Consider the following 17,639-nt stretch of genomic DNA (forward strand, 5'->3'; position numbering starts at 1 on the left):
TCATGGCAACATATAGATTATTCTTTTTATATTGCTTTTAGGTCCAAATTAGTTGCCAGGCACTCCTCTGGACAAGAGCCTCTTTCTGTACTTTTTACATTATGAGGTGATGAGGCTGCTGGCAAGCAGACTTCTAGCTGGAAAGCACATGCTTGTGTCACCACATGTTCTAGTTACCACATTAAAATGACCCATAATTGATCTCCTGGAAAGACCAAGTAAAGCACAATTTCAGACATCAAAATAAGATGAACGTGCAGGAATCATGTGCTCAACTATCTTGGGAAAAACACTTTTCAGAAGAGGAGCAAAGCCCAGTGCTGGTGTGTGGAGAAATAGAAAACCTTGGGCTGAAGAATCATCCCAGTTAAACACAGATATTAATTTGTGGATGAGTTAGCATACCATGCTCCCTAAAATGCTGGTTTGAGCCCTTCACATTTACTGCAACAGCAGGCAGCAGATCCAACCAACCCAGTCTGCTGAACTGAACTTTCCCAGTATCCATTACATTTTGGTACTGAATAAAGAAAGGCAAATAGACGACAAATTTGCTTACAGAGTTTCACTTTTTTAATACATACTGTAACTGATTATTTCTTCCCTGTCTGCCCAAATACATTAGGGCTTTGGTTTGCGTCAATAATTGCTTGAAACAATTCCTTTCCTTTAATTATTGCAGTAGGCAACCATAAAAAGAAGCTGTACAGAGCTGACACAGCCATAGGAGACACAAACATTGTACAAAGAACATTATCCAAAGAAAGATGAAGTTGTAGTTAAAAATCTTAATCCAGTTAGCATCAGTGATTTCCCTCAATAATGTTAAATATCATTCGTATTTAGGAATAACTTCTTCCATTGTACATGTCTACCAAGTTATCAGTCTTTAAAAATAAAAATAATAAAAATAATAAAAAATGTCACGGGAGTATCGTGCACAGATTTACTTGCCATTACACAGTCTAGAAGTTCTGACATTTAAGATTATTTGAGAGTAAAGCTCTCTGTATTTTGTCTGTATTTGCAATTTGAAATGAAAAAGCACATCCTGCCTGTTTAAATTATGCTCAGACAGGTTGCCCAAAAAGATGATTTTAAAGATGCCCAAATGTGTATCAGCCTAAGGCCATATTGTACTTGCTTTCAGTTTCAAAGACCTCCTTTCATCTCTGAAGAATGGAATGTTGTTTACTGCTCAGGATGTTTTGCCATGTTATCATGAATGTATTACAAATGTTCTGCTTCTTGAACTAGAGAGTGTTTGTCAAAACCATTCTTTATTCTACATGAGAAGTCTTAAGCCTTTTATAAATCCTGCTTAGATATATTGGGACACTTTAAAACATTTAAATCTAAACATCCTTCTCAAGGATTGCTATCCTGCATAATTTCACAAAATGGAAAAAAAAAAAAGTCTGCAGAGAAATGCTTTCCAGTAGCATGAAGCCTAAGAACTAGGCACTGGAATGTGAGCTTGCATGCAAGAAACAAAAATGGTTTCACTGTCAGAATTACTTTCACCTACTGCCCTTACAAATCAGTCTGTATGGCAACCATATGAGAAGTTGCTTAAAATACAGCAGGTAAATTTGTGACAATGGAATGTTATCAAGGTTTATGGTCAGTTTCAGGCGTGTCGTGTCCACATTCTTTTGAAGTGGCGAAGTAAATAATGGATAACCAGCTTTCAACAGCAACACTGTTATCTGTCTCGCTTTGGCAAAATCTCATGAAGCTTTTAATAAAGCAGACATACCACAGATGATGAGAAATAACTGAAAAGTACTTAACAGGCAGACTTGTTAAATATTCAGAAACAAATCCGACAATAATTACAGAAAACCACTATGAAGAACAGGAATAGTTACCTGATAGAAGCTTGAGGGAAGATGAGAAAAGGATGGGGGAAACTGTTCTTGTGCTAGACTGATTTTTTCAAGTTTTTCCAGTGGTATTAAAAAAAAAATAACCATACATTTAGCTTCATGTGAAAGTGCATTAAAAAAACTTCAAAGAAGAGAAGAAAAGCTGCTCAAAAGCTACGAATGCTGCTTTCTGCAGCTTGTTTAGAGAAAGATTGCTTTCCTTCACTTGTGGTTAACAGGGAGTATTCAAAGACCTAATTTTACATCCATGTCAGGGAAAAAAATAAGTTAAAAATTCACTGAAACAAGTCTATCTCACCTGCTTAGTGAGGCCTCTTGTCACAGTCCAGATGAAGAAGCAACCCTGGGACAGCTGCCACCACTATCTCAGTTACAATGCAAATAACTGAGGACAAGGTCCTCCCAGACTCTGCTATGCTAAAATGACAGAGTATTTTCAATCCCACCATCTATTTAAGCTTCCCAGACAACAACAGTGAAAAAGACTGACGGTTCATCAGAAAAGACAACTTTACCACCACTGCCTCCACACAAGAGTTACTTTCCAGGCTCCTGATCATTGTGATTAAGTCAGGGCAACCAGACTTTCACTTGAGCAATATCGAGGCTTCATGATAGAGGGGCAAAACTGGCTGTAACACCAATTTCTCCCATCTCCAGCAAAAATGATGACTTTACTCTTCAGCACATTGAGAGATTTGCTCAGAAAAGGTTTGTTAAAAGCACTTTCAGTATCCAACATGAGCCACAGAAGATGATCTGGCTCATTGCAGGAAGTGAATGGTCTAGCTTTACTGACTTATTTACTGCTTTTAGGGAGAACCTAGCCAAGGTGAACTCACAGAATATTTGAGAAGAGTCCCTATGCATTGTGCATGGATTGATGTCCACAGTCAAACGTCAAATCAAGAACCATTTCAAAAGCCATCCAAACCAGGAACTGTGAACTTACCTGAGGGGCCATGACAATTGCCCACTGTGGAAGGCCACCACAGCTTGGTTACCCTCCACTATAGATGGGAATTTCTCTGAGTCATCATTTCATTTAGTCCTTTACACACAGCGCTCTTATGTGGTCTTTCCTTTAACACACAATTACACATTCCCATCAAATTTACCAGAAACAATCCTTTCAAGCACCTAACACACAAACTAGGTTTCTTACAGAATGCAACAAACCATTTTGTGTGAGAGAATTCACACTTCTTCCCACAGGGAAAGATAAATGTAAATCAGTATGAAGATGTAACACCATGCAAGTCATTAAAAGCCAGGTCTGTACCTCGAGCCCAGACCCAATGGTCAGTGAATCCAATGGTCTTTTCTTCCTTGGTCCAATGGCTGCCAAAGCTGTGAGGTTGGCTTCTCTTTGTTGCATCTGTGCTAATTCCAGCTGCTGCATCTAATTTAAAAAGAAAACAACTACATTAGTTATGATACACATTATGTTAAAAGTTCCTTTTAGAGCTGTTTCAGATAGCTCTGTAGCTCCTTCAGAAACAATGTATTTCACAGCATCTCTCCCCTTTCTGGTCACATCTGACAAATAGGGTTTGTTATTTCTGGTTAATGGAAAATCTTGGTCTGAACTGGTTTATGAAGCTGGATTAGTATTAAAAATTTAAGTTACCAGGCTATGTGACCTGGTTTTATTCTCATTTCAAAATCTCAATTCCTGACTGCACAAGCAAGACATCCAATTTCCCCTATCACCTGAACTCAACACTTAATATTGCCTTTGCGAAACATTGTACTACCCAACTTAAGAGGATGCTGCTAGCTGACTGCTAGTCTTTATTTTCCCAGTACATATTTGAATGTTCAAGAACATCTGAAGCAAGGTAGAGATACACTGCATGTTTATTTTCACTCACCTCCAAAACTGTTGAACACTAAGAAATCATTAGAAACAACCTTCACCTGGATTAGCTAAACTTGGGATGGGATAGCAACCCACAGTAAAAAGCATTAAAAAATTTTTTAAAAATATTGTTTAAAATAAAATTTATTCTTCTATTTTGAGATACATTCTATCAATAATTATTGACGCCAGCTGCTCTGGAGCTCAACCCAGTCAAGTCTGCTGGCAGACTTACTGTCTTAGATCAGCCACCCTGCTAATACAAACACACTGCTTCCAGATCCACCAGCTGTCCAACTTGCAGCATGGGTGCAGAAGGAAGGTTTTCCAAACATAAACCTCTAGGTGATGTCAACCCTGGGATGGTCTCACCTGCAACTACTATAGATAGCTCTGTAGCCCACATCCTCCCCATTCCCAGGACTTCAAAGATTGCTCAGATGGGGATTCTCTGCATTGATGTGTGTGCATGTCTTAAAAAAACTGAAGTACAACCATACCACGGGTAGGAAAGCATCCAAATCTCCTCCACTCCCGCACCATAAACACAGTGAATTACCTGGATTTGGTCACCTAGTCAATACAGATATCCTGCTTACCAAGCTTGCAACACTCTATGATTTTGCTTGCTTTTCAGCTCTCAGAATTCCCAGTTGAAGAGGAGAAGAACAGCTGATAACAACTGAGCTTGCATCCCCTACATGGTGTTAAGTCCCCTACTTGCTATCACTTAAATAAAGAAGAATCCACAACAACTAAATACTTTGGGGCTCATGGGGAGTGTTTTGGGGAAGAGACCCCAAAAGTGGGTCTCTTTGTGTTTTGATCTTTTGATCCAAGTGTTTTGACTGGGTGGTGTTACAAGCCTTATTTTACATCATATAAGTAGACTTTACTGATGGTGGCAGCTTCACATCAGGTACTGCAGCAACTAGGCTATTTAAATAAAAACAGTATTTCAGGGTAAGATTCCTAAAAGGACAATGTTCCCCAGAAGAACCAAACTGCTCAAGGTTTTTCAGCAGAAATCAGGGAAAGTGAGATTTTTAACAAATATGCTGAGAATAAAGTTTTTGGGGGGTGTTGTATGTTTCAGTTTTGAAAACAGCACTATTTGCAAGTCATCTTTGATCACCCAATGTAGGTTTTTATTATAGTAGTACTTCTTCACACAGTAGTATTTCTTCAAAGCTAGACACCATCCTTCACTTACCACGCACACTATTCTTGCTTTTGTGTGCAGTGTACATAATTAAAACCTTATTTATCAAAATTTACTTAATTCAGTCAGTTTGTTTTTATCCAAATATACAGGATTGCTTTCAAGAATACTTTACACACTATGAACTTTCAAACTACTAGTATTTTGCAATTGTCCAAGGTTAACTCCAGCCAGCTTACTAGCATAAAATGTTTAGGATAAATTTTCCTTTAATCTCATATATAGAGCAAATCTCATATCTAGATTAAATCTCATATCTTTATATTCAGTAACACACTTCAGCCAATAAGACATGGGGGAAAGTGAAAATAAATTAAAAGAAAAATTTGAAACTTTGCAAACTGTGAAAGATTAAGGCAGGAGCAATAAAATGCTTAGAGTAAACCTTAAATCTCAGCAATAAAATGCTGAGATTTTTGGCAGAGGCAGGTGCTGACTTCCAGCCTCAGCTGCCCAGGCCTCCAACACCTGGAGCCACTCCTCCTTACAGGCAGCTATGGAGCATCCCTGCAGAAGTAAAGCACTCCTTCCTGCCAGCAGGGTAGTTCAGTCATCACAATGGTCACAGGTACACCACAGTCTTCTTGCCATGAGAAGGGGCATTGCAATATGCCATGCACACAGCACCCCTCTGGGGAGAGATTAAACTCCTTAAGGCTCCAGTGAAAAAGAAAACCAGAAGGGGAAAGATGATTTACTTTCATTTAGGAACTATTAAACTCAAAAGTAAAACAACTTTTAAAACCATTAAACTTAAGCCAAAGCAAAACAAACCAAAAGCCTTTATTAATCCAACTGTGCACTTCCATCCCTGGGAACCACTGGAAAACACATCCCCCTTCCCTCTCAACCCTACAAAACACACTAACCAGCATTACTGCACTTAGACTTGTCAAAAATGTGTGGCTGCTGAACACCTCTGGCTTGAAGCAGCATTGAAATAAGCCCCTCTCTCCTTTTTACAGCTGCTGTTGATGGGCAGCCATGGCCAAGTGTGACAACAAAAGGCAGAGCTATGAATTAAATACCAAGAGGGCTTTGGGTTGCCATCAGCATGGGGTGGAGAGGACTGGGCAAGTGGAGGCTCTCTTGGTGGAGCATCAGGATGCTGCTCTGGTTGAGGACTGGGCAGTGCCTTGGCACCATCACCAATTACCCCACGGAATTCTAGCAGACCGAGTGTGCTGCTGGCACAGACACACTGCAGGAGGGAGCAATGCTGCTGGAGGGCAGTGCTGGCCGGGGTAACAAAGGAGGGAATGACACTTGGGAGACTGTATAAAAAAAGATGTGCTTTCTAGAAACAGAACTGATGCATCTTCCACCAGGCAGTTTCCAAGACAATGCTGGAATCACACATCATCATCAACATCTGCTCTCCCCAATACATTTTCCACCTCCCAGCTAGTCAAAGGATTTTTCAAATCATGAAGAATCTCACCAGGGTTTGAAGCAAAAGAAGAAAAAAAATCGTAGTCTTGTTGCGTTCTACACATCTCAGGGATTTTTCTGAGAACATAATTAAGACAAATGAATTTAAACACTCAATTTCTATAATGGACTCAACAGATCCCCATTAAGCAATATGGGCAGGCATCCAAATTACCCTGCTGAAGCCAGCAAAATCATCTTTTCATCAAGTTTTGTTCCATTAAAAATTGAAGATTAAATGTCTAAACATTGTGTGAGCAGTTAAAAGCACAGGATAAGGAGAAGACAGGCAGATAATGTCAAGGGATACCCGAGGATACTGGCTGGCTAACTACTGCCAGATTTTCCTAAACAAGATTAGGAAAGAGCAAGAGGTGACTGTGTGGAGTCAAATCGTTCTTTAATGGTTAGTTTTGTAGCATGTAAGTTAGGGAAGAAAGATCACTGCATAAGGGGCAGTAAAAGTAGTAGATACACTTTATTAAAATATAACACAGAGAAGTCGCATGGTTTCCCTTCTAGACGTCAGTTTTATTAACATTGGTGTCTTTGAGTATGATAGGATACAAAGAGAACTGTCACACCCAGGTAAAATCATACCATCATACTGATCTTGACAACAGATTGATCTTCTTCCTTGAAGACTGAAGTGTGTGATGGCAATTCCAGAGGAGCAGGGGGGAGCTGCCCCATATGTTGGACCCCCAAACCAGCAGGCTGCCCCTCAACCTGACCTACTTTCTCTGATGAAAGATGCTGCTCTTCCATCACAACACAAGAACCCAACACATGCTCTATTCAAAATTCATTCCCCATGGAGGGCGATAAGAGGGGGTGGGTTCCAGGCAAGTGGCAAATGAATGTTCATGCTTCCTTCCCCCCTTTCCAACTTCACATATGCTAAGAATTGCAGTACAAAGAGTTCTAAAAACCTGTGTATAAAGATCAAATTGCTATGAAAACGTCTCAGAACTTGTAAAATAGTCTTTGTTGCTGCTGGCCTTTTTAATAATAAAAATAGGGTTTAAAGTCTGGTCTTGCAGCAAGCAGGAATCTCTAGGGTGACACAATAACCATTTTAGTTAATCTGACCTGCAGCAGAAATCAGGAAATAAGGTACGTTTTAAAGTCCTTCCTTATAGTGAAATGGCATTTGCAGCATGGCTGTAATCACACAGAATGAAAGGTTTTAAAATTGACCTCTCTGTTCCTCACTCAATCCTCTGAGAAAAGTATTTTTTTTCCTGCTCACAGAAACTCTCTCACGTCTCACACACCACATTTCAGAAAATACGCAAAATCTATTTTTACTGTTACACCAATGACATTTTTGAGGCACTTTAATATTAAAAAATAAATTTCAAGTTGTATAAGAAGACAAGAAGTACTTTCAGCTATGAGATGCTGAAACTTCTACTTAAAGCAATACTGCAGATTGGTTTTAAACCCTTTTGGTTACAGAGTACGTGATAATGTGGTTGCCTGCCTTATCAGAGCCTCAATAATGCAAGTTATGCAAATCTTAAGGCTTTCCCTAAAGAGAAAGAATATCCCTTAAACACAACTGATGAAAAGTATACGCTGCTACAAATAAAGTCAACTAATTCACAGCAGCTAATCCATAATGTGTACAGCAGAAGGTGGATGTATTATTAAAGGTGGGGGAAAAAAGAGTGTTATCTAGCTGAATACAAGTTCACCTTGGAAAAGGAGTAGATTAAAGTCTTTGTGTCTGGTCACAAAGTCCCCAGGACAGGATTCAGATATTTGATATAAGCTTTCATAGAGGACAAAGAACATGAAACATTTGCTCTCTAGATCCTCAAAAAATGGTTTTACCATGGAAGGTTTTTCTACAGGTAGAGATGAGATCACTGGTCTTAGCCAGGGCTCCCAGAGCAGTAACAGGACTGAGGTTAAAGAAAAGCCAGACAGGCAGCCCTTGTCCAGCAGATGACACGCCAGCATTGTGCTGGCATGAGAAATTCATACCACTGTCTGCTTCTGCAGGCACTTCAATATACGAAGTGCTAGGAAACAAATCTGAGGAGCAGAGAAAAGAAATCTCTCTTCATTTGAACGCTAGGAACTTATGCCTGGGGAAAAAAAAAAAAGCCAAAAAATTGTCTTGGCAATGCAATAACAAATAAATACAGCCCCATGGATGTAAATGAGCTCAGAAAAAATGCTGGCAAGACAGATGTGGCTAAACACCACAATTCTGGACTTGGTTATAATTAATATAAGAGAAATACTTAAAAGTATATGTACAAGACACTGGGTTTAATATTAAGTAAAAAGTGGGGATGTCTCCAGATATGACATTACAGGCAGATGGAGTACAGGACAGATTAAATAAATATTTAAACTAACAGAAGAACTGGCAGGAAAGGAAACTAGGGAAGGCTGAAGACAACTTAATGTATGCCTAAGGGTTATGTGTGCTATCCAGCAATAAGTACATCAGCAGTAATAAAAGCACTAAAGTAGATGAACAAGAATTTTTATAAGACTTGCGGGGGGTGAGGGGGGGGAAGAAAGGAATATAGGCATACAAAAGAGACAGAAGCTCCCAATCCTATCAGCTCCCTCAATAAAGAAACTAAACAATAAATTAACAAATAGTAAAAGTCAAAGAAACTGTGACCAAATTTCAATGTCTACCTTTTCTAGCTTGCATCTGTGAAAGAGAAACCTCAGGACCTCTCTGAGCCTTTTACTGCCCTTTACTGTGTATTTTTAATGAACTAAATACTGAGATACCTTTTTAATGGGCCCACTTATACCACTGAAATGACTTTTCTCTTTTTTGTATCCATTCTCTCTTTTTGACCAGCTTTTTCAAGCAAGGTTTCACTGGGTTTCATTATGTGCTCTGTTTAGTGCTTTGAAAGTTGTCTACTGCTCTCAGTCACTTCTCTCTTCATTGTCTTTGGAAGAAAGAACTGCAATTTTTTTCACATTCCCTTTAAGCATTTTAAGGAACTTGAGAAGAAAATGAAAAATAAACCTTAAAATCTGCTTTCAATCCCAAGCCTCTCGCACTGGTTGTCATAAAGCTCAATGAGCATTACTGCCTCCAGCCTCTACCTTTCCTATACAAAATTTTCTGCCCTACAGGTTGAACGCAGCTGAATAGCAGACTTCTCATATGGGGGACATTCTCTGAGGAAAACTGACACTTGGAGGCTGCATATTTAAACATTTACCATCCTCTCCTCTTGCCTATAATGCAATTTCTCTTCTTGCAATTGCTCCCTTTCAAACTGTTTTAATTAGCCATACAATTAGTTTCCACTGACTTTTCCCTCTGTTGTAATTTAGATTTAACAGCAGAAAGGCAGAATAGCATGCACTGGTTTGAAATGCAGCCCTGACTTATAACAGAGCTCTATGTAGTACTGTAGATTTCTTTCAGGTTAATATCCCACATACCTGCTTCAGTGGCAGGACAGGCCCTACCGTGGCTGTGTGCCCCAAGACCAGGTGCTTTGCCTGTCTAAAAGGTTGCAATTAAATGTTCTGGAGAACAACAGAACAGTTTTCCAGGACACCCACAAAGTAATCTACCCATAGGAGGAGGGGAAAAAAATGGCATTTTGAGTTGATATTTCCTAATATATAATTAACTCCACATGAGGAAAAAATCCAGGGCACAGTGACTTCCTGACCCCTTATTTTGCCCACTCTTGCTAAGAATTTCCAATGTGTTGGAGTGTGTATTTCCTTTTACCCATTTTTTTTTGTTTGCTTAACCATTATTGATACATTTCTGTGTTTTCTAGGACACTTGGAACATGATTTCCTCTGTGCAGTCCCATCAGCTTGCCTTACTTGGAGGCCCAGGGAAGTTCTTGGGTGTCCAGCACCCACCATCAAGCTCTCTGTGTGCTTTCAGACCCTGCTTAGCCTAATTTTGCTGCAAGGACAAGAAACAGACTACAGGACCACACAACAATGCAACACAGTCCACAGGTTTTGCTTCAGATGCTATCACTTAGACTGTTCAATGACCATCAGCAGGCAGGTCTGTCCATCTCATCATTCAGTCCACCCAACTCTTCTTGGCAGATAACTCTCTGGGTCTTCATTATCATTTTCTTTTTGTACTTTTCAGCCCTAAAGTTTCTTCTATTAGCAAATTTCTAATCCAAGGTCATACTTACAACCAGTTTTTTGTTCATTCTCTGTCTCTCAGACAAACTGAGAAAAGGCTGCAAATCCAGGAACACACTTAATGGAATTTGGGGGGCAGGGGAGAGGCTGTTTTTCTCTTTTTCACTGAAGATAGTTGCTGCCATCTTTCAGGCAGATGGTTTTAGGGTATCAGGCAGTGTCTCAGCTGCTCTTTTTTTACATTCCTTCAAAACACCAATATGAGTGTCACAAACAGGCATTTGGTTTGCTTTGTAGCTCACCCAATAATCTAACACATCATCGAATTTCTATTCCTGACTTTCTACAAGACTTGTAACACACTGAATCTCTGATGATTGCCATTTGTAATTTGTAAGGCTACACTGCAGCTAATGAAATGTTTCTCTTTGATTATGATGGTTTGGTTTTTTTGTTTTTCAAAACATGCAGAAGCAGGTAAGAAACACTACAGAACAATAAAGATTATATAAATCAGGTAATTAGGCAGAAGCTCTTAGGCTGCCACTGAAGGCTCATAAAAAAAGCCAATTGATAACAATGAAGTCTTGTTTTGTTTGAAGCAATCTGTACTTGCTTTTTTGAGAGGTTATGGTTAACTTCTGCCCTGCCACAAGAGTGGTCCTAAAGAATTTGAACCATTGGGTCCAGAAGACTACGTAGAGCAGCAGCACAAGAGGAAAAAGAAAACAAACAGCTTGAAAGTGTGAGTTGGAGGTGGTAGGGCAAGCAGCAAAGAATCAAGTTACAGTAATTTGTTACCTGAGAGCGTGAGAGTAAATAAGGGAGGTAGAAGGTTATATGAAACAGTAAAAAAAAGATGGTAACTGTTGAAAAGATAATACAGAACAACTAAAATTCAGTCATTACTATGTAAGACCAAGAACACACTGGAATCATGCTGGCTCTTTGTTTGATGTTTTCTATAGGGGTTGTTTTGTCTCTACAAAAACTCTAGGGTTTGCCATTTTCCTCCCAGTCAGTTGATACAAAAGGTATTGAATTTTCTCAGCATCTCATCTACTGCCATCTTGCATCTGTGTCAAAAAATGCACGAGTGCATCAAGCAGGCAGGAACAAGGAGTGGGAAGATCTGTGCAACCCCAAGTGAACAGATGAGCTGCTGAGAGAGCAAAGAATGGGGCAGGCAGATCTGCTGTCCCTCAGGTGCTTGCTCCAAACACTCCTCCCCTAGCTCAAGATGCAGCTGCTCCCCTTTATGCGCTGACAAGGTGACACAAGGTAAGAGCAGGGATAAAGGTGGCTATCATGGAAATAAGCAAAGATGCTCTCCGTAAAATACCTCTTCACCTGCTCAACACCAAGTAGATATCTTGCCCAGATACATTCTGAACGGTTTGCCCAGACTCAGCCTTAAGCTTCCTGAAGCTGTACTACAAAAGCACTCACTTTTGAATAGGATGGACAGGAGTACAAAGAAATTGGGAAAAATTCCTTCACCAAAAGGGCTGTCAAGAGTCTGAACAGGCTGTCCTAGGAAGTAGTTGAGTCACCATCCTTGGAGGGATCTTAAAAATATTTAGATGTGGCACTTAGGAATAGGGTTTAGTGATGAACCCAGCACTGCCAAGTCTTGGGCAACAGTTGGGCTCAATGATCTTAGAGGTCTTTTCCAAACAAAACAATTCTAAGGGATCAGAGTTTTTATTTAGAATTATAGCACGCTCTGTTTAATACTGACATTTTTACAGGTCTTCTGCGATGAACTGTTCATATGGCTGGCTTGCACATTTGACAGTATCCTACACCTACTCAATTTAGGAAAGCTCATTTCAGGAAAGGGGAAGAAGCCACAGATAAACTATAAATACAGCAACAAGAATCACATTGACTGAACACTTTCTTTGTAACTGGAAGCATTGTGGAAAGTAGAACAGGAAATAGCAGAAGCCACCTAAAAAAAGTCAGGGTTTAATAGTGCAAACATCACGGACAATGAGAGGGCTGCATCCCCTCAGCCTGAAGAGGCAGACAAAGCAGAATGAAAAACAGGGGTAATTTACCCAGACTGCAGGAACGCCACTGCACAAAGAGCTGGTCCGTGAGGAGAGCAAGGACAAAATTCTTGAGTGCACAAAGCAGCAGCTTGGGGCAAGCCTTGCAGCTGTCTCAGAAGGAATGTGCACTTTCCATAGGTATTAAAATCTGCTGAAACAGGTGAAAGAGGGAAATAAATACAGACTTAATTCATGGCAAGCTACATAGGCTAAGAATATAGGAAAGTAAATGACTTAGCATAGGGGAAGTTTGAGGCAATAGGTCATGCAAAAAGGGATGAAAAGGTCACAGTAATTATGTATAGCCTTTTGGATAAAAGAATCCACTGCAGACTCTCTGGATGTACTTCCAGCAATGTTAAGATGTTGCTTCCAGCTACTGGATGACAGCACATCCTGGATTTATAAGTATTCATTGTCAGGATGTACACCCTGCATTTTGGGAAACTTTGCTTTAGAACATGCTGCAGTGCCATTACTCCACACCCTCTTCCTTCTCCCAGGGGGTCATCATCAACATACAAAAGACAGCTTTGAGGAAGGCAGGTCCATATTAATTCTTAAATAACTATAAGCAGACAATCAGATGAGGCTTTCCAGCAGATACTCGACTGGAGTGACCTGGAAAGGATCTGATTCCAGATGACAGAGGCATCAAAGTTTCCAAGTTTGGTTCCTTAGGAGCAGACTATAACCACAACATGGCAAGACAAGACAGACAAGGGTAAGCCATTTCAAGCCTTCATCCCACTGTACACCATGCTTCTGTGTTACCAGTTTTAGTCTTAGGACATTTGTTGATTTTTATTTTGCTCTTATTCCAGTCCTATTCATGCTTGCATTTTTTTAATGCAAATAAAGTGCAAATTTTTTCCAGCTGCATGTGCTCTCATTTCCACTCTCCATCTTGAGATGGTCCCAGATGAAAAAGCACCACTGGCACAGAAGGTGGGTGTCCCCATTCTCCATGTGAAGCTTGGAGAAGCTTCTGGCTGCCTCATTCTCTGGAGAACAAAGCAGCACGACAGAGTTCTTTAAGTGAATACCAACACAGAAATCTGTGCTGCCCCAAGAGGCACATCTGCCCCGTCTTCTTTTGGTGGAGCAGTTGGAGACTGTCATTCTGGGAGCAGCACAGCATGGGGAAACACACAGGACAAAGAGTGATGCAGGTTGTGTTAGGCTGGCACAAGATGAGATTCACTGAAGGAGGGGAACTCAAGACATATTAGAACACCAAGCACTAAACTTATATGCCTTCCCTGCTCTGTTGGCTCATTTTTTTGTACACCACTATGCCACTTTTTAAGAGAGGTCTCATGAAAAATATCACTGAATCTAATCTAACCTTCTTTGTGCTCTAAATATGCAAACCACAGAGTACTTTTAATGATTTTACATATTATTGTTCAGAAAACAAGAGAAAAGAAGCTGCATAAATGAATTACTTTGCAGTCTAGAAAGTACATCTAGAAACGATCAGATGATGCAGAGGTAAAGTCACCTACAAAACAAGACAGATCAGCATCACCCACTGATTGTTGATCCTGGTGGCACTAGAGGCAAACTGGGAAGGGCTTTAGGGCAACTTTGTACTCACAGATTGTAGCAATGAAGAAAGAATTGTAAGCAGAAACAAAGAATTAAAAGATAGATAGTAAAGCAAGTTCCTTCTTTCTCATTTTACAAATTTCATCTACTGTGGTGCAAATCCAGAGCATTGATTCAAATACTATTTTACTGGATTTCCATTTGTTTTGCCTGGGCTCCTACATTAATCCAAACAATAAGGGCCTTTAAAGCATTCATAAATAACCTGCTGCTGCTGCTGGCACCTAGGAGCCAAGTGCAGCAATGTTAAGCAACAACAAATTTCATAGTTCAAGAGGCACAGTTAAGGAAAAAGGTTGCTCAGAAAATCACTCTCATTTAGCACAAAGATCCTTAAAAATTGCATGAAATCAGTCAAGTAACTATAGAAACCAATTTCTTCAGCTCTGTATCACACGTCTCACACCTCAATTGTCTTTATTATCGTCTGCTGTCAGATCCTTAATCAGAAATGTGAACAGGCTTGATGATTTATTCAGCAGGGACAAGAATCTGTAGGTCAAGTGAAAAATTTCACACACACATACACACGCACACACATCTTCAACCTTAGGTACTTTCATTTCATTCTGTTCCCAGTAGCTCTGGGGGCAACTCCAGTGAGATCCAATATTAAGGCTCAATTAAAATAAGCTCCAATTAGTGGAGCTTTTTTCTCTCAGGCTAGAAAAGTCAGGAAATGGATATTGGGAAATGTAAAAAGTCAGCTACTGAGAGGAGGCTGCAGACATAAATGAACTTATTTGTTGATTTCTACAGTTGCTATGCAGAGGCCTCTGGGAGTAAAAGCTTAACCAGTCTAAGCTATAAACTAAAACCCCTGCAGCTAAACATGAACTGTGTGAAACAAGGGCTCCATTCCAGAACAGAAAACTGCTGGGCCCAGAAAATTAAAAGCCAGAGGCGTTTTCCATTTAAAACTAAATCCCAGTACCGCCTCCCAGCCAAAGAATTATAAGCAGTATCAGATTTACAAAACGAACAATTACCCTGGAAAAATGTAGCCTATTGTACAGTCCCAGATGCTAAATCTCAAAGTTTCTTTTTTTTTTTTTTTCTAATCCCACATTATATTCCTACCAAGTGTACTGCTGCAGTTTACAAAGGACTGTTTCGAGACAGGACTGAAACTGCAAAAATAAAATGTTAAAAAAAGAGAGCTCATAATTCATTGACCTCATTTGAAGCACTGCCCTTGCCTGTGGCAGTTCCTGTCCTTCCCCAAGGCCTCTGCAAATGGTATGCAGCAGCAAAATAAACCCTGACCTAATTGCCAGGACAGGGCTGCCAACCTTCTCTCAACACACAAAGGCAAGCATGGTAACTGGAAACTCCTACCTCTTTCGCTTTCTGCTTTAACCGCAGTTGCTCTGGATCCTCTTTATTGGAACGGCTCTACCAAAGGAAGAAGAAAAAGATTGAATAGAAATTACTGGAGTCCAAAACACCATCCTATCTGTTAAATATTTAATAAATGACAGTTTTCTCTGGTGATTGAAAGATTTAGCTCCAGGGCTGAATGCCTCAATCCAGACTGGCTTCCATCCCCCTCCACGCACATACGTGCACACCCCTCCTCATCTGGGCCGGCTGCCTCTGCTCTAGCCAGAGGCAAGATTAAGCTGAAAATGATGCTAACACTGTCAGTCAGGTCCAGTCTAGGCATGATGTTGTTCATGTCAGCAGCAGACACTTAAAAAGGACAGGAAGTATAAGAAAGAAAGGGAGTTCTATTCATGCAAGCACAACACTGTTCGTTCAACTCTAGATTAGGCTTCCACCCAAGCAGCTCCAGAATTCGGCTTGAAACAAAACCAAAAGAAAAGAATCAACAGAAGATGGTCAAGTCACAGATGATGAAGCAACATCTACTATCATAGCTTTTCTTCCCTCCTCTTCCTGAGGGAAAGGAAAAGAGAGGAAGCTTATTCTGTTCTAGCAACAGCTCCTCCAGGAGTTCATGGATGCTGTGGAACCAGCTCCAAGGCTAGCCCTCTGAAAAGGGAAAACAAATACACATGCAAGGGGGGTGGATCTCACCAGGCTTCTGTTTCAGAGGCAAAAAGAGATACAGGAAGGACATTTATAGATTTTTACTTCATGTTGACCAGTAGAAACCAGAAAAAAAGTAGTTCACCCACCACACATTTCAAAGAACTCTTGTGGACTTTTGAAAAAATGTACATAGGTTAAATCCTTTCTATATACCTGCAATTGTCCTAAACATTATAGATTTTCAGTGACAGGATTAATGGTTACTATATTTAAAGCAGAAGTAGGAGAAACCAGAAGATGGTCACCAATCAAGAGCACATGACTACTTCCCTGGAAACCCAGAGTCTTACCTTGGCTGCTCGAAGCAACATTTCACGTTCCTCTTCATCTTTTCTCTGCTTTTCTAGGTGATCGAGCTTCTCAAGAAATCTCAGTTGTGCTCTGGTGTCACTACATATGATGTACTTGTCACTCCCCTGAGAAAAGAACTTGTTATAGACAACCAGGAGCTCATAAACCTAATGGGAACAATCTGAGAAGAACAACACTGTTTTCAAAGCTGAAAAGTGTGGGCTGTTTTATAAAGACTTCAGGTGGTAGGTAGTTATTTACATGTCTCCTTTCCACTGAAGCATGTTTCCAGGTGTCTGTGACTACTAAGAGGTTATTGAACAGGTGACATTAACAACATCCAGTCTACACTGACTATAATAACAGAAGTCTTCCCTAACCTTAGAGTAAGAAATTTTGTTCTAAACCACCAAATTATTATCCAGTAAACATGTCAGGGAAAAAAAAGAATTGTAAAGCAGCAGGGCATAATATCTTTTCTCCTTTGAAGAGAAAAAAAAAAAGATTTGACATTATAAATTTCTAGTGCTTTGAGTTCTAGTTTCAGCCATTTAACGCAGAAGTTGAAACAAACATCATCTGGTATTTCCAAAAAGATTATTTATGTATTGGAGGGGTGGTCTGGAACCAGTTATAATGAATCTTAGGGGTGAAGAAGGTGAAATATATTATATCTGGTTTGTTATAGCTTTAAGAATAGGTATTTTTGCCTCAGTGAATCTTTCAAGTCCCAGGACAGCTTATGTTGAAAGGTAACCTAGGGAAGTCATCTGGTCCAGCCACCTGTACAAAGCTGGGCCAGTGAATAGTGATGATTAGTTTTAGTCCAACAATCACTGGACACACAGGCATTGAAACAGGACTGAGGTCCTTTTGGTCTCAAGAATAGCAATCAGTAGTTTATTTTATGTTCTATTTTTGCCCCCACTGGAAAGCCTGAGTTGACATTTACTTTAGCTCAGAAAGGCAGAGAAAGGAAAGATCCAAAGCATGGTGAACTGGCAAGGAAAAGCTTGGTTTTACTACTCTGCTTTTCCAAAGACAGACTTCTTGAGCCATGCGTTGGCCAGATGGCAATTAGGCAACACAAGACAAGGAGCCCATTC

At 40.1% G+C, this 17,639-nt stretch overlaps 1 protein-coding gene across 1 annotated transcript in view; it reads right to left on the bottom strand.

Annotated features, from left to right (window-relative positions):
- The window catches only part of TAF4B (TATA-box binding protein associated factor 4b), a 70,969-nt gene that overhangs the window by 9,692 nt on the left and 43,638 nt on the right, over window positions 1–17,639 (bottom strand). Inside the window, exons 12-14 of the mRNA XM_054284978.1 lie at window positions 16,533–16,658; window positions 15,526–15,582; window positions 3,172–3,291 (exon numbers count right to left, since the gene is read on the bottom strand). Of these exons, the coding sequence (XP_054140953.1) occupies window positions 3,172–3,291; window positions 15,526–15,582; window positions 16,533–16,658 (303 nt within the window). The remainder of the gene's footprint in view (window positions 1–3,171; window positions 3,292–15,525; window positions 15,583–16,532; window positions 16,659–17,639) is intronic.

Source organism: Melozone crissalis, unplaced genomic scaffold, assembly GCF_028551555.1.
Source record: "Melozone crissalis strain CALT ecotype California unplaced genomic scaffold, PUWL_Pcris_2 ptg000042l_1, whole genome shotgun sequence".
Classification (NCBI taxonomy): domain Eukaryota; kingdom Metazoa; phylum Chordata; class Aves; order Passeriformes; family Passerellidae; genus Melozone; species Melozone crissalis.